General features: G+C 49.4%; 1 protein-coding gene across 1 annotated transcript in view; it reads left to right on the top strand.

The window, feature by feature from the left end:
- FBLN7 (fibulin 7) overlaps positions 1–21474 on the top strand; it is a 52699-nt gene extending 31225 nt beyond the window's left edge. Inside the window, exons 4-8 of the mRNA XM_041754008.1 lie at positions 6321–6446; positions 16560–16694; positions 17604–17741; positions 18787–18925; positions 20390–21474. Coding sequence (XP_041609942.1) covers positions 6321–6446; positions 16560–16694; positions 17604–17741; positions 18787–18925; positions 20390–20762 — 911 coding nt within the window. The 3' untranslated portion in view covers positions 20763–21474. The remainder of the gene's footprint in view (positions 1–6320; positions 6447–16559; positions 16695–17603; positions 17742–18786; positions 18926–20389) is intronic.
- Positions 21475–21973: the final 499 nt, after the last annotated feature.

The following is a 21973-nucleotide window of genomic DNA, read 5'->3' as shown; positions in this document are numbered from 1 at the left end:
TGTATGGAAGAGAAGTCAAGGCTCCCCGACTCTGCTTGAATGTTGGGGTGCATGGTGTCATTTATAGAGATAATGCAGACTGAGCAACGAGTGGAAGTTTGTTTTTAAGCAACCTGTGGGGGCGTCACTGATCAGAATACCATCAGGAGACCCTCGGGCAGAACACCCCGTTACCAATCCCAGTGAGGACGCTGGGCACTTCTGGCCACTGCATCTTAGTAGTGGAGCCACCGAGGGAAACACAGCACAGTCAGGCACCGGACGGAACAACATGTGGCTCATGTAGGGAGGAGACAGAGCAAGATCTGCCTCAGTAGTGGGTGCCAGTGCAGGGTGGCCAGCAGGTGTCTCTCAGCAGCTGACACGGGCAATCCCTAGGTGTGTACCCCTCTCCAACGCCTTCCCATGGAGTCTGAATGTTTGGAAGCTCAGGGTCATTGACATGCACATGTGAGCAGAACCAAAGAACACTCGTTGAGCATGAACCAGGGAAAGGAAGCTCTCCCAAGAGGTGCAGAGGCCGCAGCGGCTTGGGATCTTTAGCACATGTTAAGGAAGCTTCCGGGCCCAAGGCCCATTCTCATTCAGCCAAATGGGGCTCCAAATACCACGTGCCTGAGGCTGGCTCTCCTGACAGAGAAGTCAGGTGGACAGGCGGACGGTGGGAGATACACACTTGGAAGTTACTAGCACAATGACAGGATTGAAATTCACAGACCATGGTTAAGAGCAAGGGTGAGGAGAGTAGAGACAGTCAGTGGCTCAGGACCTGAAGAGCACTGAAAGGTCAGATGGCGAGGGAGGGCCCAGGAGACAGGAGAAGCCCATGGAGGCCCGAGCCCCCAGGATACTGGAAAAGCAAGGCTGTGGCAGTGGATCAAGGGCTTGGAAGGGTATTTTGCAGTCAGATTAGAGCACACTTCACTCAACTGCTGCATATGAGGCCTTTTCTCAGAGATCTTTAAAAAAGGATTTGAGTAGGGGCTCCTGGGGGTCTCAGTGGTTGAGTGCCTGCCTTCAGCCCAGGGTGTGGCCCTGGAGTCCTGGGATCGAGTCCCACGTCAGGCTCCCTGCTCAGCGGTAAGTTTGCTTCTCCCTCTCCCTCTGATCGTGCTCTCACATCATCTCAAATAAAAATATTTACCAAAAAAAAGTGGGGGGCACCTGGGTGGCTTAGTGGTTGAGTGTCTGCTTTGGCTCAGGTCATGATCTGGGGGTCCGGGGATCAAGTTCCCCATCGGGCTCCCCGCAGGGAGTCTGCTTCTCCCTCTGCCTATGTGCTGTGTCTCTCACGAATGAATTAAAAAATCTTAAAAAAAAAAAAAAAAGATTTGAGTAGACAGCTTCCTTTGCTACAGTAGCCACTTAGTAGTTACTAAGAGGCCAGCTGGCTAATTTACCCAATGGTCGAATGAACGAATAAGGGATTATGTTTAAAAAACTGTGAATTTCCTTGCAGACTTTTATGTAGGACTGTATATGCAAGTTTAGCATCACTTATGTATAGATATTAACACAAGCAAATCTTCATTAACTCTTCCTTCTAAACAGAACTTTAATGATTATGAAGCACTTCCTTATAAGGGCTATTCTGCACTTTACTGAACTATCCCTTTGCTATATCCAGGTTTTCGTAATCATAAATAATGCTAAAACAAGCAATCTTAAAACAGTATTCACTATGGACAATTTCAACTGCACAAAAGTGGAAAGAAATAGTATCATGATCTGTACATACTCAAATATAGCAAATTCCTTTATTATCTTCAAATATCTCATCAGGGTAAAAATTTCTCCAGTTGTCTCACGTGGTTTTAACACTTTGGTTGAACCAGAATTCATTTAAGTGCCACACTACCATTGGTTGATATGTCTCTTACACTTTTTTTTTAAGTTTATGGGTTTTTTTCTAATTTCTATCTTATTTTTAGTAGAGAGGGAGAGAAGGGGGAGGGGCAGAGAAACAGAGAGAGAGTCTTAAGCAGGCTCCATGCTGGGAGACCTTTGGGTCTCCTTTGTGGAGACCAACAAAGGGCTAGATCTCACGACCCTGAGATCATGACCTGAGCCTAAATCAAGAGTCAGAGGCTTAAATGACTGAGCCACCCAGGCACCCTTCTCTTATGCCTTTTTTTTTCTTCTTTTTTTTTTTAATTTTTTATTTATTTATGATAGGCACACAGTGAGAGAGAGGCAGAGACACAGGCAGAGGGAGAAGCAGGCTCCATGCACCGGGAGCCCGACGTGGGATTCGATTCCGGGTCTCCAGGATCGCGCCCTGGGCCAAAGGCAGGCGCTAAACCGCTGCGCCACACAGGGATCCCTCTTATGCCTTTTTATAGAAGTTTACTGTCTCCTCCTTCCCCTCCTTTTCCTTCCTCCTGCCACCCCACTTCAATCCCTTATAGTTTGTTGAAGAAATTGGTTTCTTTCCCACAGCCTTGATTTTGCTAACTTCATCCCTGTGGGGTCATTTAGCGTGATCTTCTGATATCTTTCTCCCCCACCCCAGTTTTATTGACATACAATTGAGATCCAGCACTGTGTTAAGTGTAAAGTATGCAGCATAATGACCTGACCTACATTTACTGTGAAATGATTACTGCACCAGGTTTAGTTACCATCCATCCTCTCATATAGACATGCAAAAAGAAAAAGGAAAAGAAATAGTTTTTCCCTTGCGATGAGAACTGTTAGGATCTACTCTCTTAACTTCCCTACACACCAACCCAACAGTGTTAGCTACAGTCACCATGCTGCAATCAAAACCCCAGGGCTTTCTTATCTTACAACTGGAAGTTTGTACCCTTTTGGTCTCTGAATTTCTTATAAACTGGTAGCTAACTCCAGAGGCTTGATGAGATCCAAGTGAAATTTTTGTTTTGTTTGGGCCTGGCAGTAGACGCTGCTGCCGGGAAGCCGTGCTGTCATCCCTCCTTGTGATGCTGTGCCTTGGGGAGCCTCACTGCTGTCCTCATGTGGACATTTCCCCAGCCTGTTCCTACAGAGGGACTGGGGGCCATTCCCTGAGCTCTTGTCCTTTCAGAGAGTGTACCACTTTCCCACTGGACGCCAATTTGGCTGTACATCAACTATCTCACATCTTCTTTCCCTGAGTATGTTAAATGTGCCTCCATGTCTTCTGTTGCAGCTGGTTCTGCTGCTGCCATCCATAAGTATCTTGGTCTTCTTGCCCGGATGCCCAAAGGATTTTTTTTTTCTTTGAAATCTAATAATCTTATTAGGATCTGTGCCAGTCCTGGCTTTCCTGGGCCAGTTTTCGCAAGGGCAAGGCGCAGCTTTTCAACACGATGTCTCAGTTGCTGGAGCGCTCTGCTGGCCCAGAGGAACTCTCAAAACTTTCCAGGACAAAGCCCCGTGTTGAGAAGATTCTCTTGGGAGGTGGATCCAAATGGAGCCCAGCTAAGAAAGTCGGTGCAAATGAAAGAGATGGCCCAGGGAAAAGCAGGAGAGGAGCACAAAAGGGGCAGAGAAGATAAATCCTGAACCATGGGACCCCTGGGTGGCTCAGCGGTTGAGCGTCTGCCTTTGGCTCAGGGCGTGATCCCAGTTCAGGGATCGAGTTCTGTATCGGGCTCCCCGTGGGGAGCCTGCTTCTCCCTCTGCGTGTGTCTCTGCCTCTCTCTGTGTGTCTCATGAATGAATAAAATCTTAAAAAAAAAAAAAAAAAAAAAGGAAAGAAGCCCAAGGCAGACAGTCTGGAAGCTGGACCAGCCAGATAGGAAAAGTTGTTTCCCCTAAACATGAGGAGCAGAAAAGGACTTTTGTCAAATCCCATACAAACTATTATAAGAAAAAAAGAGAATAAAAAGTCTCTACAGACAATGAGGAAATGCCAGAAAGACATGGCCATGAAACAGATGAAAACTATTACCTAATATTGCCAAACAAGCTGAAAGAAATTTGAAAAAGATAAAAACTATGAAAGGACAGCATAAATAAAAACTAGAAAGCTTCAGCAATGAGGTGATTGGAGAAATGGAAAATCTGAAACAAGATGACAGAACACAGGAAAGGATTAGAAATACAAGAGGAAAAGCAGATCGTGCGTGTAAAACACACAGCCTAGCTCCAGGGAAAAAGTAAGTGCTCGCTAAACGGTAGATTAAAACAGAATTATCCTGCATGCTTTTGGCTTGGCAGCCTCTTTACAGCTTTGAAGTCACCCTGCACTGAACTAAATGCCACAGCCTGGGACAGATGTGAACGTGATGACAACTGGACTTCAATCAGGACGCAGATGGGGCACCAGGCCTGGGCGTCAGGCCATGGAACGCCTCCAACAGTGCACCAAGATAAGAAAGAAAGAGTCTGTGGGGAGCCCGTCTAGAAATAAGAAGCCCGGACAACAAGATCCAGACAGGGAGATGGACCCCAGGGTCCTGGGGCACCTGTGCATTTCTCTGTCAGGCCGATGACCCTCCCTCGCACCCCACTACCACCACCCCCAGGTGCAGCTGGACCCCGTCCGTCCCACTGGAGGCCCAGAGGGGAGAGACAATGGAGCTGCTCCTCCTGGGGCCAGACTGCAAGCTACCAGTGTCGCACTCGTTGGCTCTCTGCCCACCACGTCACAGCCTGTGGTCTGCCCACTCTCAGACTCTGCTGGTGAAGAGCGTTGGGGCTGAATGATGGGCAGAAACGGGAATTTCAAGCTCTGTGGCATTTGTGTGCAGTGTCATTCCAGACACATTCCTGGAACCCGGTCATCTGCGAACAGAACGGATGGGGAGAGCACAAGCAGGCTGAGGTTGCTGAGAAGCTGAAAAGGCTCTGTCCCCAGGGATAAGCAGCATCTGGACGGTCTGGGTCCCTTCACGACAAACAGCAACCATACAATAGTCCATCTAACATCCCAGCGGTGAGGAGGAGGAAGGGAAGCCGAAGTCCCTGCCAACCCACCCACGGCAGGGCTGCTGTTCTCATCAGGAGCAAAGCACCTTTCTTCCTCTTGATAGATACAGCAGGGAAGGACGCTCGTATGCCAACAAGGCGAGGTCTCCAATTTCCTTCCCTGAGATGCTGTGGTCAATTCAGTGAACTGACAAATCTCTCTCTGGTAGAAAGGGCCTGTGCTCTGTGCATTAAGACTGGGCTAAGGATTCCTAGCAAGCAGATGTGGCCTGAGGCTTTAAAAGAATTTTTTTTTTTCTGATTAGAAAATTTATTGTGGAAAAGCTCATTATGGTAAAACAGAAGAGTACAAAAAAAAAAGTGTAAATAAAGAAAAATTGCCTGGAATCCTACCACACAGACAGAAATCTATTAAATTTGTATATATATATCTCTATAGCTCTCCCACAGGACTGCTATGTGTATGAGCAGAGAATATTTCTCTTTTCTGCCATTGAGGAAATTCAAGAGTCAAAAGGAAGTCTTCCTTGGATGCACAGGAAATGAGCACAGGAGGGCTACTGGGTGGGGATTTGGAGAGACTTCGTTTTCCCCTTCTCTGAAAACTGCGGTGGACCATCTCTCCCTCTTATAACTCCCCTGAATTGGGTTCTTATTCAAAGGGTGTTCTTCCCGGGGCGGCTGGTGGCTCAGTCAGCTAAGCATCTGACTCTTGATTTCAGCTCAGGTCATGATCCTCAGGGTTGTGGGATGGAGCCCTGTGTCGGGATCTGTCCTGGGTGTGGCATCTACTTGGGATTCTCTCTCTCCCTCTGCCCCTCCCCCCGTTTGTGCTCAAAATAAATAAATAAATAAAATCTTTTTTAAAAAAGTTGCCCTTCCTGGGTGCTGGCTGCTAAGGGCAGAGTTGAGGGCGACAGTATGGCTTGACTCAAAGGCAGATGTGTCAGGAACTCGGGGAGAGGGCTTTTCTACCCTTTGACCCCTCTGGTTCCCTGATGTGGTTATCTGGGACGGAAGTTAGCTCTTTTGTGTAAGCAAAGTTTTGGTCCTTTTTATGGAAGAAAATGAAGGTAGAGGGATTGCCCCCTAATGTGAAAGCACCCCAGACTGGGGTGCACACGTGGCCGTCTACCCTGTAAATTAGAGAGTGCGTCTGATGGAGCATAGCTGGGTGACAGGCCAGCTCCTGCAGGCAGAGCTCCAGGTGAGCAGAGTGTGTGCCAAAGGGTACATGGCTTGCCGAATGGTGGGTGGGCTGCAGCTCAGGCCCAGCAGCCCCTCTCCCAGCTCTTGCTGCTCGGGGCAGCAGTGAGGGCAGAGTGGGCGAGCAAAAGCTGAAGTCATCCTGTCATGTGAAGACAGGTAACCAACCCATCTCTGGTTTGGGTTCCTTTTAGAATTAGAACCCACCTACATGTATTTGAAAATTATTCCTTTCCTAGGCATCAGCGAATGCTCCAGCGAGCCTTGTCAGAATGGTGGAACATGTGTAGAAGGAGTCAATGAGTACAAATGCATCTGTCCTCCAGGGAGGACTGGGAGCCATTGTCAGCACCAGGCCCAGACAGGTATGTGGCTGCTGTGGGGCTGTGGGAGGATGTTCTGCTGCAGAGGGAGGGCAGCCTGGTTGTGGGTCACCAGATGCAGATGTGTCCCACCTTGGTTGCCCACCTGGGGAGAGGGCTCTTCGACTCTTAATTCCTCTGGTTCCCTGACATGGTTATCTGGGATAGGAGTTAGCTCTTTTGTGTAAGCAGAGTTTTGGTCCTTTTTATGGAAGAAAATGCAGGTAGGGGGATTGCCCCCCCCCCCAATATGAAAGCACCCCAAACTGGGAATTTGGCCCAAGAGGTTTTGTTGTTCCACCTTCACTTGTTACACATTTTCTCTGCAGTTTGACAGAATGGCTCTTCATTTCAAATGCTTCCCTCACACCCTGTAAAGTCAGTAGTTAGTGAAACTAACCCTCAGAGCTGTGCAACTAGATATTTGACTGATGGTGAGCTTTTTTTTTATTTACAGATTTTATTTTTACTATTTATTTGAGAGAGAGAGAGAGAGAGCATAAGCAGGCTGAGGGAGAAACAGGTTCCCCACTGAGCAGGGAGTCCAATGTGGAGCTCCATCCCAGGACCCCGAGATCAGGGACTGAGTGGAAGGCAGACGCTAAACTGACTGAGCCCCAGGCCCCCCTGGTGGTGAGCTTATTATCCACATCTTGAGTCCCAACACATCCCTAGCCAGGTCTAGAGGCTATGAAGTGGCTGTTTTTGCAGATGGCAAGACAATCCAATAAGGAATCTATGAAGGGTCTTACACTGTGCTGTAACCAACATTGCCTATATAAAAAAAATCAAATCCTAAAGATGTCCTCTTTCTTTGCCAGAAAACTCTGGCAAAGTCCTGTCTTGTTGTCTGGATTTCTATGTGGAATCTTGGTGTGGGGAGGAGGAATTGGTAGTTAACAGCAGTGTCCAGAAAATAGGAGCTTTGTCAGTACTTGATATTCTTGCATCAGACCCAGTGCAAGGCCAGTTTTAAATTCTGCCCCCAGAGATTTGCTGCTTAATTGTCTTGGTTCCATTCAGCTGAGTCAGCCTTGCTGGGAGCTTTCTCAGAAAGAAGCTGCCCTCCCCAGGAGCCCAGAGGCTCCCTGCCAGCCTGCCCCTATCCCTGTGGCTGCTCTCTCTGGAAACAGAGACCAGAGGCAGGGCCTTCTTGACAGCCCCACTGCCTCTCGTCCTACTTACAAACAGGAAGGAAAAAGAAATGGGCCTTCTTTCAACCCAGGTGAGCTGGTACTGGGTTCTGAATGTTCTAAGCCCTACATGTCAGGGTTTCTGCTGTCAGGACCTTAGGCAGTTGCTCCTCAGGTCTGGGGGGGGCACTTTATATATAAAATATCCCCATGACAAGAATCTCCCCAGGGAAGGGGAAGAGGGAGTGAGCAGGTGCATCTGAAGCCAGCTTATGTCCTCATGGTCTCCTTGAACAGCTCAGCAAAGGCCGGGGTTCTTGCTCACCTGGTCTCCCAGCCTGGATCCTTCCTTCCCATCGGCTCTGCCCATGTCTGCCCAGCTCTGAGGGGAGCCTCTCTCCAAATACTTTTTTAAATCCATTCACCATTTCCCCCCTATTATAATAGAATATACATACATAAAATTTACCACTTTAACCATTTCAAGTGTACTGGCCAGAGGCATTAAGTGCGCTTACCCTGTTCTGCTGCAACCATCCACCTCCACTTTTTCACCTGGCCCTTGAAACAATAATTCCCCATTTCCTCCTCTCCCAGCCTCCTGCTTTCCCAATCTATGAATTTGACTACTCTGAGAACCTAGCCTCAGTGGAGTCACACAATACATGTCCTCTGGTGTCCTCTTCTGTGTCATTACTTTCACTACTGATTCCTCTACCATCTCCCCTAAGCTTGAGATCTCCAAATCCTTTGAATACTTTCAAAAACTAATTTTTTTTTCTGATTAGAAAATTGATGTTCCTAGGGTGCCTGGGTGGCTCAGTTGATTAAGCATCTGACTCCGGCCCAGGTCATGATCCCAGGGTTCTAGGATGGAGCCGGAGTGGAATCGGTGTCTCTGATCAGTGAGGAGTCTCCTTGTCCCTCTGCCCCTCCTCCTGCTCAGTCTTTCTCTCTCTCTCTCAAATAAATAAATAGGGATGCTTGGGTGGCTCAGTTCACTAAATATCTGCCTTCAGCTCAGGTCATGATCTTGGGGTCCGGGGATCAAGTTCCCCATCGGGCTCCCCGCAGGGAGTCTGCTTCTCCCTCTGCCTATGTGCTGTGTCTCTCACGAATGAATTAAAAAATCTTAAAAAAAAAAAAAAAAGATTTGAGTAGACAGCTTCCTTTGCTACAGTAGCCACTTAGTAGTTACTAAGAGGCCAGCTGGCTAATTTACCCAATGGTCGAATGAACGAATAAGGGATTATGTTTAAAAAACTGTGAATTTCCTTGCAGACTTTTATGTAGGACTGTATATGCAAGTTTAGCATCACTTATGTATAGATATTAACACAAGCAAATCTTCATTAACTCTTCCTTCTAAACAGAACTTTAATGATTATGAAGCACTTCCTTATAAGGGCTATTCTGCACTTTACTGAACTATCCCTTTGCTATATCCAGGTTTTCGTAATCATAAATAATGCTAAAACAAGCAATCTTAAAACAGTATTCACTATGGACAATTTCAACTGCACAAAAGTGGAAAGAAATAGTATCATGATCTGTACATACTCAAATATAGCAAATTCCTTTATTATCTTCAAATATCTCATCAGGGTAAAAATTTCTCCAGTTGTCTCACGTGGTTTTAACACTTTGGTTGAACCAGAATTCATTTAAGTGCCACACTACCATTGGTTGATATGTCTCTTACACTTTTTTTTTAAGTTTATGGGTTTTTTTCTAATTTCTATCTTATTTTTAGTAGAGAGGGAGAGAAGGGGGAGGGGCAGAGAAACAGAGAGAGAGTCTTAAGCAGGCTCCATGCTGGGAGACCTTTGGGTCTCCTTTGTGGAGACCAACAAAGGGCTAGATCTCACGACCCTGAGATCATGACCTGAGCCTAAATCAAGAGTCAGAGGCTTAAATGACTGAGCCACCCAGGCACCCTTCTCTTATGCCTTTTTTTTTCTTCTTTTTTTTTTTTAATTTTTTATTTATTTATGATAGGCACACAGTGAGAGAGAGGCAGAGACACAGGCAGAGGGAGAAGCAGGCTCCATGCACCGGGAGCCCGACGTGGGATTCGATTCCGGGTCTCCAGGATCGCGCCCTGGGCCAAAGGCAGGCGCTAAACCGCTGCGCCACACAGGGATCCCTCTTATGCCTTTTTATAGAAGTTTACTGTCTCCTCCTTCCCCTCCTTTTCCTTCCTCCTGCCACCCCACTTCAATCCCTTATAGTTTGTTGAAGAAATTGGTTTCTTTCCCACAGCCTTGATTTTGCTAACTTCATCCCTGTGGGGTCATTTAGCGTGATCTTCTGATATCTTTCTCCCCCACCCCAGTTTTATTGACATACAATTGAGATCCAGCACTGTGTTAAGTGTAAAGTATGCAGCATAATGACCTGACCTACATTTACTGTGAAATGATTACTGCACCAGGTTTAGTTACCATCCATCCTCTCATATAGACATGCAAAAAGAAAAAGGAAAAGAAATAGTTTTTCCCTTGCGATGAGAACTGTTAGGATCTACTCTCTTAACTTCCCTACACACCAACCCAACAGTGTTAGCTACAGTCACCATGCTGCAATCAAAACCCCAGGGCTTTCTTATCTTACAACTGGAAGTTTGTACCCTTTTGGTCTCTGAATTTCTTATAAACTGGTAGCTAACTCCAGAGGCTTGATGAGATCCAAGTGAAATTTTTGTTTTGTTTGGGCCTGGCAGTAGACGCTGCTGCCGGGAAGCCGTGCTGTCATCCCTCCTTGTGATGCTGTGCCTTGGGGAGCCTCACTGCTGTCCTCATGTGGACATTTCCCCAGCCTGTTCCTACAGAGGGACTGGGGGCCATTCCCTGAGCTCTTGTCCTTTCAGAGAGTGTACCACTTTCCCACTGGACGCCAATTTGGCTGTACATCAACTATCTCACATCTTCTTTCCCTGAGTATGTTAAATGTGCCTCCATGTCTTCTGTTGCAGCTGGTTCTGCTGCTGCCATCCATAAGTATCTTGGTCTTCTTGCCCGGATGCCCAAAGGATTTTTTTTTTCTTTGAAATCTAATAATCTTATTAGGATCTGTGCCAGTCCTGGCTTTCCTGGGCCAGTTTTCGCAAGGGCAAGGCGCAGCTTTTCAACACGATGTCTCAGTTGCTGGAGCGCTCTGCTGGCCCAGAGGAACTCTCAAAACTTTCCAGGACAAAGCCCCGTGTTGAGAAGATTCTCTTGGGAGGTGGATCCAAATGGAGCCCAGCTAAGAAAGTCGGTGCAAATGAAAGAGATGGCCCAGGGAAAAGCAGGAGAGGAGCACAAAAGGGGCAGAGAAGATAAATCCTGAACCATGGGACCCCTGGGTGGCTCAGCGGTTGAGCGTCTGCCTTTGGCTCAGGGCGTGATCCCAGTTCAGGGATCGAGTTCTGTATCGGGCTCCCCGTGGGGAGCCTGCTTCTCCCTCTGCGTGTGTCTCTGCCTCTCTCTGTGTGTCTCATGAATGAATAAAATCTTAAAAAAAAAAAAAAAAAAAAGGAAAGAAGCCCAAGGCAGACAGTCTGGAAGCTGGACCAGCCAGATAGGAAAAGTTGTTTCCCCTAAACATGAGGAGCAGAAAAGGACTTTTGTCAAATCCCATACAAACTATTATAAGAAAAAAAGAGAATAAAAAGTCTCTACAGACAATGAGGAAATGCCAGAAAGACATGGCCATGAAACAGATGAAAACTATTACCTAATATTGCCAAACAAGCTGAAAGAAATTTGAAAAAGATAAAAACTATGAAAGGACAGCATAAATAAAAACTAGAAAGCTTCAGCAATGAGGTGATTGGAGAAATGGAAAATCTGAAACAAGATGACAGAACACAGGAAAGGATTAGAAATACAAGAGGAAAAGCAGATCGTGCGTGTAAAACACACAGCCTAGCTCCAGGGAAAAAGTAAGTGCTCGCTAAACGGTAGATTAAAACAGAATTATCCTGCATGCTTTTGGCTTGGCAGCCTCTTTACAGCTTTGAAGTCACCCTGCACTGAACTAAATGCCACAGCCTGGGACAGATGTGAACGTGATGACAACTGGACTTCAATCAGGACGCAGATGGGGCACCAGGCCTGGGCGTCAGGCCATGGAACGCCTCCAACAGTGCACCAAGATAAGAAAGAAAGAGTCTGTGGGGAGCCCGTCTAGAAATAAGAAGCCCGGACAACAAGATCCAGACAGGGAGATGGACCCCAGGGTCCTGGGGCACCTGTGCATTTCTCTGTCAGGCCGATGACCCTCCCTCGCACCCCACTACCACCACCCCCAGGTGCAGCTGGACCCCGTCCGTCCCACTGGAGGCCCAGAGGGGAGAGACAATGGAGCTGCTCCTCCTGGGGCCAGACTGCAAGCTACCAGTGTCGCACTCGTTGGCTCTCTGCCCACCACGTCACAGCCTGTGGTCTGCCCACTCTCAGACTCTGCTGGTGAAGAGCGTTGGGGCTGAATGATGGGCAGAAACGGGAATTTCAAGCTCTGTGGCATTTGTGTGCAGTGTCATTCCAGACACATTCCTGGAACCCGGTCATCTGCGAACAGAACGGATGGGGAGAGCACAAGCAGGCTGAGGTTGCTGAGAAGCTGAAAAGGCTCTGTCCCCAGGGATAAGCAGCATCTGGACGGTCTGGGTCCCTTCACGACAAACAGCAACCATACAATAGTCCATCTAACATCCCAGCGGTGAGGAGGAGGAAGGGAAGCCGAAGTCCCTGCCAACCCACCCACGGCAGGGCTGCTGTTCTCATCAGGAGCAAAGCACCTTTCTTCCTCTTGATAGATACAGCAGGGAAGGACGCTCGTATGCCAACAAGGCGAGGTCTCCAATTTCCTTCCCTGAGATGCTGTGGTCAATTCAGTGAACTGACAAATCTCTCTCTGGTAGAAAGGGCCTGTGCTCTGTGCATTAAGACTGGGCTAAGGATTCCTAGCAAGCAGATGTGGCCTGAGGCTTTAAAAGAATTTTTTTTTTTCTGATTAGAAAATTTATTGTGGAAAAGCTCATTATGGTAAAACAGAAGAGTACAAAAAAAAAAGTGTAAATAAAGAAAAATTGCCTGGAATCCTACCACACAGACAGAAATCTATTAAATTTGTATATATATATCTCTATAGCTCTCCCACAGGACTGCTATGTGTATGAGCAGAGAATATTTCTCTTTTCTGCCATTGAGGAAATTCAAGAGTCAAAAGGAAGTCTTCCTTGGATGCACAGGAAATGAGCACAGGAGGGCTACTGGGTGGGGATTTGGAGAGACTTCGTTTTCCCCTTCTCTGAAAACTGCGGTGGACCATCTCTCCCTCTTATAACTCCCCTGAATTGGGTTCTTATTCAAAGGGTGTTCTTCCCGGGGCGGCTGGTGGCTCAGTCAGCTAAGCATCTGACTCTTGATTTCAGCTCAGGTCATGATCCTCAGGGTTGTGGGATGGAGCCCTGTGTCGGGATCTGTCCTGGGTGTGGCATCTACTTGGGATTCTCTCTCTCCCTCTGCCCCTCCCCCCGTTTGTGCTCAAAATAAATAAATAAATAAAATCTTTTTTAAAAAAGTTGCCCTTCCTGGGTGCTGGCTGCTAAGGGCAGAGTTGAGGGCGACAGTATGGCTTGACTCAAAGGCAGATGTGTCAGGAACTCGGGGAGAGGGCTTTTCTACCCTTTGACCCCTCTGGTTCCCTGATGTGGTTATCTGGGACGGAAGTTAGCTCTTTTGTGTAAGCAAAGTTTTGGTCCTTTTTATGGAAGAAAATGAAGGTAGAGGGATTGCCCCCTAATGTGAAAGCACCCCAGACTGGGGTGCACACGTGGCCGTCTACCCTGTAAATTAGAGAGTGCGTCTGATGGAGCATAGCTGGGTGACAGGCCAGCTCCTGCAGGCAGAGCTCCAGGTGAGCAGAGTGTGTGCCAAAGGGTACATGGCTTGCCGAATGGTGGGTGGGCTGCAGCTCAGGCCCAGCAGCCCCTCTCCCAGCTCTTGCTGCTCGGGGCAGCAGTGAGGGCAGAGTGGGCGAGCAAAAGCTGAAGTCATCCTGTCATGTGAAGACAGGTAACCAACCCATCTCTGGTTTGGGTTCCTTTTAGAATTAGAACCCACCTACATGTATTTGAAAATTATTCCTTTCCTAGGCATCAGCGAATGCTCCAGCGAGCCTTGTCAGAATGGTGGAACATGTGTAGAAGGAGTCAATGAGTACAAATGCATCTGTCCTCCAGGGAGGACTGGGAGCCATTGTCAGCACCAGGCCCAGACAGGTATGTGGCTGCTGTGGGGCTGTGGGAGGATGTTCTGCTGCAGAGGGAGGGCAGCCTGGTTGTGGGTCACCAGATGCAGATGTGTCCCACCTTGGTTGCCCACCTGGGGAGAGGGCTCTTCGACTCTTAATTCCTCTGGTTCCCTGACATGGTTATCTGGGATAGGAGTTAGCTCTTTTGTGTAAGCAGAGTTTTGGTCCTTTTTATGGAAGAAAATGCAGGTAGGGGGATTGCCCCCCCCCCCAATATGAAAGCACCCCAAACTGGGAATTTGGCCCAAGAGGTTTTGTTGTTCCACCTTCACTTGTTACACATTTTCTCTGCAGTTTGACAGAATGGCTCTTCATTTCAAATGCTTCCCTCACACCCTGTAAAGTCAGTAGTTAGTGAAACTAACCCTCAGAGCTGTGCAACTAGATATTTGACTGATGGTGAGCTTTTTTTTTATTTACAGATTTTATTTTTACTATTTATTTGAGAGAGAGAGAGAGAGAGCATAAGCAGGCTGAGGGAGAAACAGGTTCCCCACTGAGCAGGGAGTCCAATGTGGAGCTCCATCCCAGGACCCCGAGATCAGGGACTGAGTGGAAGGCAGACGCTAAACTGACTGAGCCCCAGGCCCCCCTGGTGGTGAGCTTATTATCCACATCTTGAGTCCCAACACATCCCTAGCCAGGTCTAGAGGCTATGAAGTGGCTGTTTTTGCAGATGGCAAGACAATCCAATAAGGAATCTATGAAGGGTCTTACACTGTGCTGTAACCAACATTGCCTATATAAAAAAAATCAAATCCTAAAGATGTCCTCTTTCTTTGCCAGAAAACTCTGGCAAAGTCCTGTCTTGTTGTCTGGATTTCTATGTGGAATCTTGGTGTGGGGAGGAGGAATTGGTAGTTAACAGCAGTGTCCAGAAAATAGGAGCTTTGTCAGTACTTGATATTCTTGCATCAGACCCAGTGCAAGGCCAGTTTTAAATTCTGCCCCCAGAGATTTGCTGCTTAATTGTCTTGGTTCCATTCAGCTGAGTCAGCCTTGCTGGGAGCTTTCTCAGAAAGAAGCTGCCCTCCCCAGGAGCCCAGAGGCTCCCTGCCAGCCTGCCCCTATCCCTGTGGCTGCTCTCTCTGGAAACAGAGACCAGAGGCAGGGCCTTCTTGACAGCCCCACTGCCTCTCGTCCTACTTACAAACAGGAAGGAAAAAGAAATGGGCCTTCTTTCAACCCAGGTGAGCTGGTACTGGGTTCTGAATGTTCTAAGCCCTACATGTCAGGGTTTCTGCTGTCAGGACCTTAGGCAGTTGCTCCTCAGGTCTGGGGGGGGCACTTTATATATAAAATATCCCCATGACAAGAATCTCCCCAGGGAAGGGGAAGAGGGAGTGAGCAGGTGCATCTGAAGCCAGCTTATGTCCTCATGGTCTCCTTGAACAGCTCAGCAAAGGCCGGGGTTCTTGCTCACCTGGTCTCCCAGCCTGGATCCTTCCTTCCCATCGGCTCTGCCCATGTCTGCCCAGCTCTGAGGGGAGCCTCTCTCCAAATACTTTTTTAAATCCATTCACCATTTCCCCCCTATTATAATAGAATATACATACATAAAATTTACCACTTTAACCATTTCAAGTGTACTGGCCAGAGGCATTAAGTGCGCTTACCCTGTTCTGCTGCAACCATCCACCTCCACTTTTTCACCTGGCCCTTGAAACAATAATTCCCCATTTCCTCCTCTCCCAGCCTCCTGCTTTCCCAATCTATGAATTTGACTACTCTGAGAACCTAGCCTCAGTGGAGTCACACAATACATGTCCTCTGGTGTCCTCTTCTGTGTCATTACTTTCACTACTGATTCCTCTACCATCTCCCCTAAGCTTGAGATCTCCAAATCCTTTGAATACTTTCAAAAACTAATTTTTTTTTCTGATTAGAAAATTGATGTTCCTAGGGTGCCTGGGTGGCTCAGTTGATTAAGCATCTGACTCCGGCCCAGGTCATGATCCCAGGGTTCTAGGATGGAGCCGGAGTGGAATCGGTGTCTCTGATCAGTGAGGAGTCTCCTTGTCCCTCTGCCCCTCCTCCTGCTCAGTCTTTCTCTCTCTCTCTCAAATAAATAAATAGGGATGCTTGGGTGGCTCAGTTCACTAAATATCTGCCTTCAGCTCAGGTCATGATCTTGGGGTCCTCCCCTGGAGCCTCATGGGGTGCCCTGCTCAGTGGGGAGTCTGCTTCTCCCTCTCCCTCTGCTCCTCCCCTGTTCGTAAATAAAATCTTTAGGAAAATAAAATCTTTTTAAAAGAAAATTGATGTTCTTAGTTTAAAAACAAAAAGCTTAGCTATTTTAGTAAAGTATAAAAATAACAAAAAAAGACACCCTACCCCACCCCCTCCAAAGAAAAGTTGTGTTTTACATTCCATGGTTTTAAACTCCGGGGATCACTGTTAGCATTTTGGCGTTTGTTCAGCCTTTGGAAGGGAAAGCGTGGATTTCAGAGCACTGGGGTCCTTCTGTGCGCCGCGGCCGGGCTGCGGGCTCCTGCCAGGTGCTTCTCCCGCCCTCCCGTGCGCCCGCTCCTCGGGGTGGCCCTGGGCGCCTGCGGGTGTCCGGTCGCTCACTTGTCTTTCCTTTCCCTACTCCAGAGTAAGCTCTGAGGGGGGCCGCGCCCCCGTCTCGGTTCTCCTCCGGCCCCAGCCCGGCAGGTGCACTGAGGGTGTCCTCTCCCCGCAGCGGCCCCCGACGGCGTGCCCGGCGACCCCTCGTTCAGCCGCGCGCCGCGCTGCGCGCAGGTGGAGAGGGCGCAGCACTGCAGCTGCGAGGCGGGATTCCAGCTGAGCGGCGCCGCGGGCGACGGCGTCTGCCAGGGTAGGCGGGAGCTCTGGGGGCGGGGCGGGGCGGGGGCGGGGCCCGGGGCGGGGGCGGGGCCCGGGAGGCACCCGCACGGGGGTGGGCGGGGGCGAGTCTCCGAAAGCCCCGCCCAGCTCGCCGTCTAGGCAGCTCTACGCCACAGGCGGTAAGTCCAGGCTGGAGAACGCGGGGGAGCGCAGGCTGCGCCCCGTGTCAGGAGCCCGCGGGGCCCTCCAGACGGCGCGCACCCGTGTCGAAGGGCCTCGCGCCCCCCTGCCGCATCCCGGCCGCAATCCCGCGGGTGGGCGCAGAGAGCTGGAGTCCTGGTGCGGCAGGAAGGCCCCTGCGCTGTGCCCGGCAGGAGGACTCCGCCCCGGCCCCCTCTCTACTTCGCTTTGTGGCCCCAGCCAACTCCAGCCAACTCCAGCCAACTCCAGCCAACTCCAGCCAACCTCTCTTGATACCAAAGTGCCTCTGAGAAAAACTCACACCAAACGGGCCCAACCCAGAGAACTGGCCAGTTGGGTGCGAACCGCCTCGTTTTACAGCAGCAGAAACGAGACCCTCGTTGATGAGGCCAGTTTCAAGTGGGGCTGGGACCCAGGCTGGTACTCTGGGCTGCCCACCTGATCGGCCAACCTCTGCAGGGTCCCCCGTTAGTCTTCAGCCTTACACGGAGCAACCCATCTGGGGTCTACTACTAGGTCCCTGTCACCCCTCCCTTCAGCCCTCTCGGCCCCTGGCTGGGGAAGAAAGAGGCGTATGCTTGCCATTCTTCTGGGTGCTCTGCTGGGGACAGGGCACTGGGCCCAGCCACTAAGCCACAGTGGCCATCGCCTCGAAGAATTGAGGCACAGCCATCCTGGGTCATGGTTACTGGATGTCCACCTCGTGGCTTCTGGTCATACCGGGCACTTCTGTCTCCAGATGTGAATGAATGTGAGCTCTACGGGCAGGAGGGACGCCCCCGGCTCTGCATGCACACCTGTGTGAACACCCCAGGTTCCTATCGCTGTGCCTGCCCCAGCGGGTACCGGATGCTGGCTGATGGGAAGAGTTGTGAGGGTGAGTGATGCTGCTGTAGAGGCAGGTGGCTGCAGGGCTCGAGGGAGAGCCTGGCTGGTCCCAGACAGTGGCTCCAACACTGGGAAAGAAGGAACAGAGAAGGCAAGGGCTCGTCCATGTGGAATGTGAGAGGAGAGGGGCTTCCCAGTGATGTCCTAGTGGGGTTCTGCTGCAAGGATCCTAGAAGTGGGTAACCTGGGACTGGAGAAGACCCTTCCATCCATCCCCCATTCATCCACACCTCCATCCATCCCTCCTTCCGTCCCTCCCTCTCTCCATCCATTCATCCATCCTTTCCTCCATCCATTCTTCCATTCCTCCATCCATCCCCCAATCATCCACCCTCCATCCATCTCTCCTTCATCCCTCCCTCCCTCCATCCATCCCCCCTTCCATCTCTCCAACCATCCATCTCTCCTTCTATCCATTCATCCCTTCATCCATCCTTCCATCCCTTCCTCCTTCCATTCATCCATCTCTCCATCCATCCCTCCATCCATCTCCATCCATCCCTCCCTCTATCCATTCATCCCACAAATGCTCAAGAAGGTCCAGGTAGGCTTGTGCAGATTGGGTTCCAGCTGAGGGGAAGGCAGCAGCAGAGAACTCCTACAAAGGAGAGTGGAGACATCTGCATTTGGGGTGGGGTGAGGCTGAGGAGAAAGCCTTTCCACAAGATTTGACTCTTAAGGGGCCTAATAACAGCCATTGAGGGGAGACTCTAGGGCATTTAGGCTGAGGAGGAGGCAGGTCTGAGTGAAGCATTGTGACCTGTAACACTCCTGTGTTATTAGCACCTCTGTAACCTGTCTACCCTGAGGAAAGACAAGATCTCGGGGAGGGGGGCTCCCCTGCACGGTTCTGCAGCACTTCCACAAGGTCTGGATTTCAAATAGTTAAAGATGACAGGGTTTCCTGTTTGAAAAATAAGTATTGGGTATTTGGAAAGCTCACCACACTCCAGTGCCTGTTGGGTTTTTCATGTGGTCATGTGATGGAAGGGACCTTAGGGGATCTTCACCCTTACTGGGTTCCCTTATTTCAGATGTTGATGAATGTGTGAGCCCACAGCTCATGTGTCCCCGGGGGACCATGTGCATCAACACCGGTGGAAGCTTCCAGTGCGTTAGCCCGGAATGCCCTGAGGGCAGTGGCAATGTGAGCTACGTGAAGACTTCTCCATTGTGAGTATAGCTAGGGCCACCCACGACTGGGCACATTTGTCCCTCACCCAGGCCTCTATGGTTGGCCCCCCTGGCTGGGCCAGATTCAGAGGTTCTTAGGAGAAGATACAGTTATATCCAAGGAAAGATGGAAGGCAGGGAGCTGGAAGTCCGGCTTCTCTGAACTTCCATTTCCCTTTGGTGGTTGCATTTAATGCAATGCTGCTGTGTGCAGCAATAACCCAGTTTGCCCTCATAGGAGTAATGTTCCAAGTGTTCCCTATGGACATGGAGGATGATGGATTATAGCCACCTTGGTGCAGTACTGTTGGGCATGGGGGTGGCCACTGGAGAGAAGACTGCTGTGGTGATGTTACCAGGAGGGTAGGTAGATATTACACCGATTTGGGAGAGGATTGTTTCCTCATGTTCACTTGGCTAATAACTGGGCATTTCCAGTCACACTGCATGTCCTGTGCACTTTGTGTTCTATTGATCTACTTTTCCACTGGTTTAGGAGGTTTGAGTTCCAGTAATCTAAGCACCCAATGGTTTGTGTTTTTTTTTTTTTTTTCAAAAGGTGGGAGACAGGCCTTTCAGGAGAATAACAACAACTATCACAAAATACCTCTATTTTCTTCTGAAAGAGATCACAAGAGCCTTAGCATTGTCTTTAGAATGAATTAACTTCACAAGTTCAGATATTTGAATTGCTTTCTGGGCTAGAAAGAAGTATCTATGCTGCTTTCTGGCAGCATAGAAGCATCAAGAAGGTCAGTGGCACTGAACAGTGGCAGTTATTTACTGAGACCAGAGGCAGCAGGATCTTCCTCAGAAGTCACTCAGTGAAGGGACTGTATGTCATAGCCTATGGGGACAACCCCGATTATCAGCCAGGTGCAATATTTGACCTACATAACTGTGATAATATGAGTCACTAAATATGCTAAATCATATCTGTGTGTTGGATAAAGTAGAAAAATATCAGAAGCACTTCCACAAGATCCTGATTCCAAATGGTTAAGACGAGGTTTCCTCTTTAAGAATAAATACTGGGTGCTTGCAAAGTTCACCTCCTGTAGAGCACCACATTCCAGAGTTTTGCCGGCTACCTGCTGGGGTCCCAGCATTGCTGAGAGAGGTCTTGGCATGTATAGAAGGGGTGCCTGGTTTGAATACCAGCATCACTACTTAATCTTCGTGGCTGTATCTGTAAAAACTACAGTAACAGCATATATAAATAAATATACGAGGACATGCATACAGATGCAAATGGGTCGGGGGAGCACTTCTTCCCTGGCCACACCTGCCGCCCGCCCCACTCACTGGCCAGTAGCTTTGAGTGCCTGTGGTGAGGGGCTGGTGATGGAGAAGGTCACTCTAGTGGCCTCTGCAAGAAGGCAATGGGGCAGACAAGCCAGGGCAGAGCAACCTCTCCTGAGTCTCCCCAAGACTGACTCCCTACTTTTGGCCTCTCTGTTCCAGCCAGTGTGAGCGAAACCCCTGCCCCATGGACAGCAGACCTTGCCGGCACTTGCCCAAGACCATCTCCTTCCATTACCTTTCTCTGCCCTCCAACCTGAAGACACCCATCACGCTCTTCCGCATGGCTACAGCCTCTGCCCCCGGCCGACCTGGACCCAACAGCCTGCGGTTTGGGATCGTGGGTGGGAACAGCCGGGGACACTTCGTGATGCAGCGCTCGGACCGGCAGACGGGGGAGCTGATCCTCGTCCAGACCCTGGAGGGGCCTCAGACGCTAGAGGTGGATGTCGACATGTCGGAATACCTGGACCGCACCTTCCAAGCCAACCATGTGTCCAAGGTCACCATCTTTGTGTCCCCTTATGACTTCTAGGGCAGCTGGGGGGTCACGGCAGTGCAGAGATCTGGGCTCATTTCTCTTCCTCAAAGATTCAGCTGAGGGCCCTGCCAGCGACAGCTCTCTCTCCCCACCCTGCCTTGTCCCTGCCCACCCGTCTGTGCCCCCAGGTTCCTAGGGCAGTGCTGACACTCTTCCACGGAGTGGCACACATGGCAGCTACAGGACCCAAACTGCTGCCATCACGGTTTGTTTTGGTTTTTTTCTGCTTTAAGCTCTTCCTGTAGATTATGCACGAACCTTCTCAAGTCTTTTCGACAGGGAAATGGGCAGTTTTTCAAAATGCTAGGTAAATGGCAGTGTGTGTTTGAACCAGCTGGGGAGGGAAATGCTTACGGTGTGTGTCTGAAATGACTGTCAGTCCTCTGTATCACTAGTCAAGCCTCGTTATGAAGCTGCTCTAGCCTGCTGAGGGCCGGATCATGCCCCTGCAACATGGGGCATAGGGAGTGGGTCTCCTGCCACAGCCTGGCATGCTGTTCTCATTTGCATTCCCTCTGTGACATGCCTGCCATCCTTTTCACAGAAAGCCATGGCAAGGCCTAGAACCCGCACATAGATTCTTCTAGACCAAGGAACCGACATTAAAGCATAAGTGCTGCCTGAATGAATTCCCTTTTGAGAAATCATATTTCAGAACATAACCTGGTATTACAACTGAATAAATAAAGTCAGTTGCTCCTCCGTGCCCACCTGGCCTGTCCCTGAATGGGAGTTAGCCCAGTTCCTTCTAGGAGGGGATACCTGGCTCTCTTTCTATCTAGGCTGGAGCCACTGGGATAAATGCAGAAGAAAGAAAACATGGAGGTAACCTTGAGATTACACCACCAACAGAAACTTGGCTTGGCCAAATGGGAGAAGGCAACATCTGGGTGTGGCGAGCTTACAAAAATGCTTGAATTTACATTGATTCCAGGGCCTCCTACTTCAGGTGTAGGAGCCAAGGGGCAGTGCCCTCCAGGTGACTGAAGAAAACAAGCACTGGCTTGGACATAGGGTGGGGTGGAGGAGACCATTCAAGTTAAAACCAAAAAGCCAGCTGAACTGGGAGGAGCCAAATACATGTTAATCTAGGCGAGACTTCATCAGATATTTTAATTAAAAATTCATTGTATTTGCCTTGGTGAGATGGGGCCAGAGGAAGTGTGTTGCCCAGTTAGTGATTAAGCCATATACCAAGATGGTTT

This window comes from Vulpes lagopus, chromosome 5 (genome assembly GCF_018345385.1).
Source record: "Vulpes lagopus strain Blue_001 chromosome 5, ASM1834538v1, whole genome shotgun sequence".
Classification (NCBI taxonomy): domain Eukaryota; kingdom Metazoa; phylum Chordata; class Mammalia; order Carnivora; family Canidae; genus Vulpes; species Vulpes lagopus.
Note: the sequence above shows the minus strand (reverse complement) of the source record. Positions and strands in the feature narration are given on the sequence as shown.